The sequence below is a fragment of the Electrona antarctica genome, assembly GCF_951216825.1.
Source record: "Electrona antarctica genome assembly, chromosome: 23".
Taxonomy (NCBI): Eukaryota; Metazoa; Chordata; class Actinopteri; order Myctophiformes; family Myctophidae; genus Electrona; species Electrona antarctica.
In genome coordinates this window covers 35,341,157-35,352,287 of record NC_136804.1, presented here as the reverse complement: position 1 = coordinate 35,352,287, position 11,131 = coordinate 35,341,157, and the positions used below count along the sequence as shown (strand labels likewise).

Below are 11,131 nucleotides of genomic sequence, written 5' to 3'. Positions count from 1 at the left end.
CCAGTATGTTTCTGTTGAAGACCCCTGACCAGTATGTTTCTGTTGAAGACCCCTGACCAGTATGTTTCTGTTGAAGACCCCTGACCAGTATGTTTCTGTTGAAGACCCCTGGGTGACCAGTATGTTTCTGTTGAAGACCCCTGACCAGTATGTTTCTGTTGAAGACCCTTAGTGACCAGTATTATGTTTCTGTTGAAGACCCCTGACCAGTATGTTTCTGTTGAAGACCCCTGAGTGACCAGTATGTTTCTGTTGAAGACCCCTGAGTGACCAGTATGTTTCTGTTGAAGACCCCTGAGTGACCAGTATGTTTCTGTTGAAGACCCCTGACCAGTATGTTTCTGTTGAAGACCCCTGACCAGTATGTTTCTGTTGAAGACCCCTGAGTGACCAGTATGTTTCTGTTGAAGACCCCTGAGTGACCAGTATGTTTCTGTTGAAGACCCCTGAGTGACCAGTATGTTTCTGTTGAAGACCCCTGACCAGTATGTTTCTGTTGAAGACCCCTGACCAGTATGTTTCTGTTGAAGACCCCTGACCAGTATGTTTCTGTTGAAGACCCCTGAGTGACCAGTATGTTTCTGTTGAAGACCCCTGAGTGACCAGTATGTTTCTGTTGAAGACCCCTGACCAGTATGTTTCTGTTGAAGACCCATGAGTGACCAGTATGTTTCTGTTGAAGACCCCTGACCAGTATGTTTCTGTTGAAGACCCCTGACCAGTATGTTTCTGTTGAAGACCCCTGACCAGTATGTTTCTGTTGAAGACCCCTGACCAGTATGTTTCTGTTGAAGACCCCTGACCAGTATGTTTCTGTTGAAGACCCCTGACCAGTATGTTTCTGTTGAAGACCCCTGACCAGTATGTTTCTGTTGAAGACCCCTGAGTGACCAGTATGTTTCTGTTGAAGACCCCTGACCAGTATGTTTCTGTTGAAGACCCCTGACCAGTATGTTTCTGTTGAAGACCCCTGACCAGTATGTTTCTGTTGAAGACCTCTGAGTGACCAGTATGTTTCTGTTGAAGACCCCTGAGTGACCAGTATGTTTCTGTTGAAGACCTCTGACCAGTATGTTTCTGTTGAAGACCCCTGAGTGACTAGTATGTTTCTGTTGAAGACCCCTGAGTGACCAGTATGTTTCTGTTGAAGACCCCTGACCAGTATGTTTCTGTTGAAGACCCCTGAGTGACCAGTATTATGTTTCTGTTGAAGACCTCTGAGTGACCAGTATGTTTCTGTTGAAGACCCCTGACCAGTATGTTTCTGTTGAAGACCCCTGAGTGACCAGTATGTTTCTGTTGAAGACCCCTGACCAGTATGTTTCTGTTGAAGACCCCTGAGTGACCAGTATGTTTCTGTTGAAGACCCCTGAGTGACCAGTATGTTTCTGTTGAAGACCTCTGAGTGACCAGTATGTTTCTGTTGAAGACCCCTGACCAGTATGTTTCTGTTGAAGACCCCTGACCAGTATGTTTCTGTTGAAGACCCCTGAGTGACCAGTATGTTTCTGTTGAAGACCCCTGAGTGACCAGTATGTTTCTGTTGAAGACCCCTGAGTGACCAGTATGTTTCTGTTGAAGACCCCTGAGTGACCAGTATGTTTCTGTTGAAGACCCCTGACCAGTATGTTTCTGTTGAAGACCCCTGACCAGTATGTTTCTGTTGAAGACCCCTGACCAGTATGTTTCTGTTGAAGACCCCTGACCAGTATGTTTCTGTTGAAGACCCCTGAGTGACCAGTATGTTTCTGTTGAAGACCCCTGAGTGACCAGTATGTTTCTGTTGAAGACCCCTGAGTGACCAGTATGATTCTGTTGAAGACCCCTGAGTGACCAGTATGTTTCTGTTGAAGACCCCTGAGTGACCAGTATGATTCTGTTGAAGACCCCTGAGTGACCAGTATGTTTCTGTTGAAGACCCCTGAGTGACCAGTATGTTTCTGTTGAAGACCCCTGAGTGACCAGTATGATTCTGTTGAAGACCCCTGACCAGTATGTTTCTGTTGAAGACCCCTGAGTGACCAGTATATTCCTGTGCAAGATTTAGACAGAAAGCAGAAAGAACTTTTACAGTAGAGTTCCACTCAGTGAAGGATCCCCCTCCTCCTACTTGGTGAGAAGACGAATGCTTTGCATCACTGAGGTTACAGTATTGAAATATGGATCTCGTCCCATTTTTGACCTGTAATGGATGTCATGCTTATGGGTTATGCCTCTCTTTTGCAATGATAAAACTCTCCTTTTGATGTATTACTTCCAAGGAGGCATGACTTAAATCTCTCAACAAAGGCTTATATAAATCAAACGCCATAACTTTATTTTTGCGTGCTTGTGCTTGTGCAAACTTTCAAGCATATTTTCCCACAAATAAAATAAGTCCCGTCGCTGGTGGCCATTGACAGACGATTCATAAAAGTTATTTTTTGACAACAGTAGAGGCAGAGTGATGAAACCTCCTTTATTCCTGTGGAGCGGGATGCCAGATGGGGCTGAAACTTGTTACTTGCAGACCCCCCCCCCCCCCCATGCTTGTTGCCATATAGCCCCCTCCACCCGTCCTCCCAATGCACATCCTCCCTGAAAAAATAAAAACAAAAAAATATTTAAAAAATAACATACGTTGATCATCGCTATGACCAAATTGATATTGGCACTATAGAGGGTATGCGCATGCTTAAAGTGAATGGCACATCGAGTGGCAAATCGAGTGGCAAAGCAACAGGCAAAGTGAGTTTAACATTGTTTAATGTTGTTTAATGACTTTTCTGTTTGTATCCATGGGCTGTCAAGGCCAGAAAGTCGTTTTTTGCCACTTAGTAGGCATTCCTGCATAACTTCCGGGTTTGATGATGATGTCACGCGCATAATCTCTATTCTGACCAGTGGTGGAAATAGTGCTCTAATAGCCTACTTTACTGAAGTAAAAGTATCAATACAAAAGTCTTGATGAATGTCCAATTTCAAATGTATAAAAAAAAACGTTTGAAAATAGCAGATCTACAAGCTCACAATGTGTCGCATCGTGACACATTGTGAGCTTGTAGATTGGCTATTTTCAAATGGCTGAAATGAGAACGAAATAACATCGCATGGATGCACCCATGGGACGTATCCTCACTGATGTATCCCAAGGTCATCAGGGTTTCGGGGTCTCGCAAACATCATACCCCTCACTCAGGTGACCCAGCCGTGGTGATCAAATCCCAATTTACGTCCCTGACTCCCAGTAGCTACCCTGGGGCGGCGGTGGCTCAGGGGTAGAGTGGATGGATGGTAACCGCAAGGTTGCCACTGTTCGAACCCTGTGGGCTCCCCCAGAGTTAGTGTCGAAGTGTCCTAGAGACACTGAACCCCTAATTGCTCCTGATGTACTGGTTGGTGCCTTGCATGGTTTCCGCCGCCATCGGTGTGAATGGGTGAATGTAATGCACAATCTATGTAAAGCGCCTTGGATAAAGGCGCTATATAAATGCACCATTTGCCATTTTTTACCATTTACCCTCAATCGTCCCATTAGGAAAAGACCAGGGCCAGACAATCCGTTGCTCCAGAACTACAACGGATTGTGTGGCCCTGATCTTTCCCTAATATACAGAGCTGAAGTCTATGTTTCGTAATATTATTCTAGATCTATAAAGTAACTAGTAACTAAAGTTTCCAAATAGCCTATATAATTGCAGTTGAGTAAAAGTACAACATTTGTCTCACAGATGTAGTGGAGTAGAAGTAAACGTTTAGAAGTGTGTTTTCCCTTAGTATAGCTGCCAAAGAAATCAATCTGTCACTTGTGAGTTGTGACAGAGAATGAAGTTATCTTCAGTCTGAAAGGGGACAAGCTGTCAAAACAAAGTACCAGTAAACAAAATATATGACAACAATAAATACACCACAGTGACCACAACTAACAAGATCCTATAAAATGTAACATAACATGAGACATATTAGACATTGCAGTAATCGTCTCTTGACAATTACTCTTTCTCAGTAACATATACCAGTAAGACGCCTGAGGGTGAGAAGCGACCTCGCCCTAAAGGGCCATATATGGAGCGTGTCTTGAGTGTACAGGGTGCGATGAGGTCAGATCAACATATGGAATGTCAGAACAGGGTGGCAGCGGGGGAAGTGTCTTGAATGAGTTTGATGGTAATTTTCGGGCCTGTTGAACTCTAGTTTTCGCCGGCTGCCAGGTGCGGCTGCACAAATAACTTTGGCCAACCCCTAGCTAGACGACGGCGTTGCAATCTCGAAGTTGCAGATTCTGCTCGGCGGCTAGTCTCTGATGGTGGCGCCTCTGGCGTTCCCTGCCCAGGCGACGGCGCCACTCGTCGGCAGTCTCCTCCGTGAGAGTGAGGAGGAGGTCGTACTGCTGGGGCAGATCGGCGTGTGCACGCATCCGCCCGGGTGACGTCAGACTGCTGGGCGAGTGAGGTCGCTTTGGCATGGGATGAACTTTGACCAATAAACCACAATGACCTGGGCACCATATATGGGGGCTGATGTCACGATGACCTAGGCACCTGGGGGCTTGCCTGGGGTGACCAGGGGGCTGATGTCACGATGACCTGGGGGCTTGCCTGGGGTGAGTGACGGTGATTTGAGTGACGGTGATTTGAGTGACGGTGACGTGATGGGAATTGTGGGTTAGGTGTCAAAAACACAAGGTTTCATAGTTAACTGCGACCTCTGGTCGCAAAAGAATGTTACTGAGAAAGAGGTCAAATAGGTATAAAGTTCAGGCCTCACTAGTATCTAATATCCACCTAGTGTACATTAGTTTCCTATGGCATTATAGTCTAAATCAGGGCTTCTCAAAGTGGGTGTCGTGACGTGACACCCTATGGTGCCTTGATGCAAGTCCAGGAATGCTCAGTCCTCAGAATACTTTGGTAATATTTGGAATTCATCAATATCACCGGTAAAACGGACCCGAGTCAAACTGTACTTGGTGCAATCTTTTCCAGTCTACAGTACAAGTCTCTTCACCAAAACAATAAAATGGCAGATCCACAACGCGTCACGTATTGTGAGCTTGTAGATTTGCAATTTTTGGTTCCCCCCAGAATAGGGATGCCGGGGTTCAAGTCGTTAACTAAATGCCAAGTATAAAAGTTATCTGTCCTAATGAAAACTAAGTTTCTCTCCAGTTTCCCTCGTGACACACTGTAGTATCTTCGGGCTTAAAGATTGACATTATTTACGTACCGTTAATATGACAAAAGGTGCTATAATGTAACAATGTAATATCAGGGGTGTTGTGGATGAACAGGTTATTTACAGGGGTGACCTGAGCCAAACATGTTTGAGAACCACGGTTCTAAATCAGTGGTTCCCAGAGTGGGGTCCGGGGACCCCCAGGGGTACTTGAGGGAGTTCCAGGGGGGACCCAGCTAGATGATAGTTTGTAACCAAATGGACCCTTATGGGTCTGTAACTCAGAGAGTGTACAAATGGAACCAAATGGACCCGTTAGGGTTCCATTTGGTTCCATTTGTTCCATTTCTACGCTCTGAGTTAAATTAGCATTGATTTTACAATATAAATTGGGGGTCCCAGAGATAGAAATGCCATTAAATCGAGGTCCGTAGACCTCGAAATGGGGGTCCGCGGGCTAATTAGTGTCAATTTGGGGGTCCCTGACATGAAAACGTTTGGGAACCACGGTTCTAAATGTCCATCTCGCACGGCGCAACGCCCATCCAGCATTTCTGGTTCATTGGCCTTGTGTTTAACCAGAACGCGCATGCTGGTGTGTTTTGAACTGTGGCTTGATGTAGGCCAGCTGTCCACACCTCTCTGTTCTTCTGTATACCGATGGTTTTCTATAGTTAACTGCAGGCATCCCAGCTCTTAACCATAGACATACGTACGTACTGTACGTATAGAATAGATGCCACATTGGCCACTTGATCATATGTCAACCAACCCCCATACTGGCAGGGGGCAACTTGTCATAACTCCACTGCAACAATAAATATGCCTTATAAAGACATGCTGAGGCCGATTATACCAATGCCTTCTGGATCCTAACAGTTTTCAGAAAAACCCATGTTGCTATATATCGTTTCTGTCGGGTGGAAACCTCATATCTCCAAAACTGTTACTTTTTCAGGATTCAAATTGAAAAGTAGCAAATGTATAGCAAGCTCAGCAATAAGAGCAACCAACAGCAACGATATCAAGTTTTACTGTGTGTGTGTGTGTGTGTGTGCGTGTGCGTGTGCGTGTGCGTGTGCTTGTGCGTGCGTGCGCATGTTTGTGTGTGCGTGCGTAGATCATTTCTCGTAACAATGCTTCTTGGCAATATATTTTATACCGTTGGAAAGCCTGTTTATTTCCCTTTTATATGGTGCCCTATTTTTGTAAATTACATGCATTTGTGGGATGTGCAGCGCAGCGTAATAATGTGGGTGGCACCCATGAATAATTACTATTGGCTCTTGTTTTGAGCTTCCTGGACAGCCCCCATGGGATCCCCATGATACCTGTGGGGCTACATGTCTTCCCATAGGATCCCCATGGTACCTGTGGGTACCTGGGGGGCTACATGTCTTCCCATAGGATCCCCATGGTACCTGTGGGTACCTGGGGGGCTACATGTCTTCCCATAGGATCCCCATGTTTTTTTCTCTTCCTCTCATATCCTTATTTATTTATTTATTTAAATGACTACTGCTCAGCCCATTACTGTTACTACTGTACTACTGTAATTAATGTATCCTCCTCTTTACTGACATGTTTGCACTATTGGTGAGATGCGAAAATACCTTTCGCTGTGCTGTACTTGTACTGTACATTGACAATAAATTGAATCTCATCTCATCTCATCTCATGGTACCTGTGGGTACCTGGGGGGCTACATGTCTTCCCATAGGATCCCCATGGTACCTGTGGGTACCTGGGGGGCTACATGTCTTCCCATAGGATCCCCATGGTACCTGTGGGTACCTGGGGGGCTAGATGTCTTCCCATAGGATCCCCATTCCCCATGGTACCTGTGGGTACCTGGGGGGCTACATGTCTTCCCATAGGATCCCCATGGTACCTGTGGGTACCTGGGGGGCTAGATGTCTTCCCATAGGATCCCCATTCCCCATGGTACCTGTGGGTACCTGGGGGGCTACATGTCTTCCCATAGGATCCCCATGGTACCTGTGGGTACCTGGGGGGCTAGATGTCTTCCCATAGGATCCCCATTCCCCATGGTACCTGTGGGTACCTGGGGGGCTACATGTCTTCCCATAGGATCCCCATGGTACCTGTGGGTACCTGGGGGGCTAGATGTCTTCCCATAGGATCCCCATTCCCCATGGTACCTGTGGGTACCTGGGGGGCTACATGTCTTCCCATAGGATCCCCATGGTACCTGTGGGTACCTGGGGGGCTAGATGTCTTCCCATAGGATCCCCATTCCCCATGGTACCTGTGGGTACCTGGGGGGCTACATGTCTTCCCATAGGATCCCCATGGTACCTGTGGGTACCTGGGGGGCTAGATGTCTTCCCATAGGATCCCCATTCCCCATGGTACCTGTGGGTACCTGGGGGGCTACATGTCTTCCCAGTTCCCATAGGATCCCAGAGGTTTGTCGGAGTGAGTCCTATGCAGAGCCTAGGAACATAAAGTCCTGGGACTTTCCCCTCTTCCCTCTCTGTGAAATTCCTCCATAAAACAGAGGGTCTGGGGCGAACAGGTGTATGTGAAAGTGACTGCCTGTCCCTCTGAAAAGATTAGTGAACTGTGGAATCATTGGCCTTACTGACTGTGTCACAATTCGGTCACAAACGTGCCGTACGGATGTGATGTTACTTGGTGCAACAAATGCGTGACACACGGATTCATTTAGCCAAGCTTCACCTGGAAATGTAGTACGTGTAGTATCTATTTGGAAAGAAAAGAAAAATAATTTATTTTGTAATTGTTTTGAAATGTTTTGAAATGTATTTTATTTAACTGCATAACGACATGGCAAAAATAGGGATGCCACGGTTAATGGAGTTCCAATCTGAGGTCTAACTTATTAATTATACTTGTGAGAAGACCGCAATGAAAATACGTATTTGGACTTTAGTGTTTATCCTCAAACTGCTGTACCCTCGTGGTTTCATTGCAGTTCAAATAAAATAAAAATACATTTTGACCAACAAACACCAAACACCCCTCCTCTGCCCTCAATGTCCTCTGTGACTATATGAAGGTGTCATGTAACTGTCATGTAACTGTCATGTAACTGTCACCTGGAGCGAAGATGAGAGAAGTTCCTTGAAACATGAACTTAATGTTTTGTTCACTTAATAAGTGTTCCTCATTCAGGTTCCCCAAGACAGACACCTCCCACTGTAGATGGAAGAGTGATAAAGAGAGATAAAGATTGTATTTTCATAATGTTCTCTGCATAACCAATGCTTGTGCATATCACTGGTTATTTTATTATTATTATTATTATTTAATTGTGACCACCCGCAATTTGATAGGTTGGACAGGTAGCTGTTTGATGACACGTTGTTTTTTCTGTTTGCTCAGTTGGTAGTGAGAAGAAAATGGATCTTGGGATACATGACATAACTATGACTGTGACATGTCATGTGACACATGTTATAGACGTGTGTACTATACTGTACATCCAGCCAATTTCAACCTGGAATCCCTTTTGGGGACTATGATTATGGTCGAACCTTTTTCTTTTTAAATAGATTACCTTTTTGACACCCTCTAGCAGATGTTTCTGCTCCTTGACTAGTGTTGATGATTTGCCTTGTGTACTGTATGTCTTTAATCCATTTTGACCTGAGATCAGATTCTAAAAATGACTTCTAAATCCTGACAGTTTTCTGAAAAAGCTATGTTTCTATGTCAGTCGTTCTTTGATTTTCAAAAATAGCAGACCTACAAGTTCATAGTGCGGCACTCGGTGCCGCGCTATGAGCTTGTAGATCTGCTATTTTTCAATAGCTAAAGCATAACATAATGCTAACACCAAAAGGGGTTCCCGCCCAAAATGGGTTATGTCTTGATGAATTGAATACAGTGGATTGCACTGACTTTCTTTATCTGTATATATGATGATTTCCTGTTTTGCGCCGTAGAAGTGTACTGTATATTTGTACGTCTTTAAATGTTCTGAATTGAATTGCTTGGATTGAGATTTAAAAAAATAAATAAGCCAACCGATATGACCAACGTGTGTGTGTGTGTGTGTGTGTGTGTGTGTGTGTGTGTGTGTGTGTGTGTGTGTGTGTGTGTGTGTGTGTGTGTGTGTGTGTGTGTGTGTGTGTGTGTGTGTGTGTGTGTGTGTGTGTGTGTGTGTGTGTGTGTGTGTGTGTGTGTGTGTGTGTGTGTGTGTGTGGAGAGAGCGCGAGCGCGCGTGTTATCTGTTTGTCCACGAACGTGTAAGGAGGCAGGCTACGTGTACGTATGTGTTACTGATGATGTGAACAATGCCTATTTCCCGCCAGACCATGCGTGACTCCTTCCTCCTCTTGTTCCCGGCAGGGCGGCAGACGTTACAGAAGTATGAGAAGACCGAAGGATACCAGCTGCTTTGCACCGACTGTCCCCAAGTCTCCAAGCCGGTACGAAACTGCTCGCTGGAGCGCTGCGCCCGCAAGTGTAGGAAGGGCAAGAAGTCCTTCAACTGCAGGTGAGTTCCAGTGTCTTACAGCAGTGATTGTCAAACGTTTTAAATTTCAAAGACCCCCATAACTCTGAGAGTGATTTGGTTCCATTTGTACACTCAGAGTTACAGGCATGTAATGGTCCATTTGGAACCCCCCAAGGAGGCCTGAGGGTCTCTGGACCCCACCATCCCACTTTGAGAAGCATTGTCTTATAGGTTGGATGAAGGATGAATGAGAAACAGCCACAACAAAACACATAGCACAGAAGAAACATATTACCAATACCCGGGGCGGCGGTGGCTCAGGGGTAGAGTGCCTGGATGGGAACCGTAAGGTTGCCTGTTCGAACCCGGGCTCCCCCAGAGTTAGTGTCGAAGTGTCCTTGAGCAAGACACTGAACCCCTAATTGCTCCTGATGTGCTAGTTGGTGCCTTGCATGGTTTCCGCTGCCATCGGTGTATGAATGGGTGAATGTAATGCACAATCTCTGTAAAGCGCCTTGGATAAAGGCACTATATAAATGCACCATTTACCATTTACCCATGAGGTCCCCACTGTACACAGAACCATCCTATCGGCGGGGCAGTTAATTTGTTTAATGCCGCAATGGCTGATGGGACAAAACTCTGACCTTTTTCCACGCTATAGGTTCTATATCTTTGTCCAGATGGCATGAGGTGGAAATACAGATACAGGGGATGATGAGTGTCATTTGATATCAAAAGTGCTAACCGTGTGATGGCCTTATTGTTCATATCAGAGAGTCTGGGTGTAGGAAGTCTGAAGATCTTGGAAGCAATACGGGTAATACTGAAAAGTTTGTTTTCTGTTAGGCATGGACAGTATGGTGTAGAAACGTGTGGAACAGTACAACAGAACAGGTTGACGTCGCAGAGATAAAAGTATCAAACCAGCTCAGGGTCATACCAAAGAGTAGACTATAACATTGGGACCCAGTGCTTGCCTGTTCGCCCTCAGCATCAAGGGTTGCATTTGGGGCTATACTGTATGTCCCTGTGACATACAAGTAAGACGCGTGGACGCGGGAAGCGAACGCAGCTGTTGTGGCAGTCTGACACACATACACATACACACACAGAGCTTTTTTTTCCTTTTAATTTTTTTCATTTTTTTATTTATTATTATTTTTTTATTTATTTATTTTTAAAAAATACGTTTTTTTTAAGTTTTTTTTTGGCGTGCGTGCGATGCACGTGCGACGTGCGTGTGTGCGTGCATGTGTGTGTGTGTGTGTGTGTTTTTGTGTGTGATACAGCTGCGCCCTCTGGTGGTGGGCGGGTGGTGTTACAGCGTGACACACAGACAGACACACACACAGACAGACATGATCTGCTGGGTCTCATAGTAAATGCTCACTGCGTTCGCAATCACTGCTTTCGCAACTAGCATCATGTCCAGGGGCTATACTTGTACATCAAGCCACCTCATGCTACAGAAACAGGAGGAATGCTCCTGCCCTATGGGCCACATGGCTCGGCCAGGCTTACTTATAA

General features: G+C 45.5%; 1 protein-coding gene across 1 annotated transcript in view; it reads left to right on the top strand.

The window, feature by feature from the left end:
* Positions 1–4,282: 4,282 nt before the first annotated feature.
* Positions 4,283–11,131, top strand: part of hgfa (hepatocyte growth factor a) — a gene marked incomplete at its 5' end in the record, with an annotated part of 45,682 nt that continues 38,833 nt past the window's right edge. Inside the window, 2 exons of the mRNA XM_079494778.1 lie at positions 4,283–4,349; positions 9,493–9,640. Of these exons, the coding sequence (XP_079350904.1) occupies positions 4,283–4,349; positions 9,493–9,640 (215 nt within the window). The remainder of the gene's footprint in view (positions 4,350–9,492; positions 9,641–11,131) is intronic.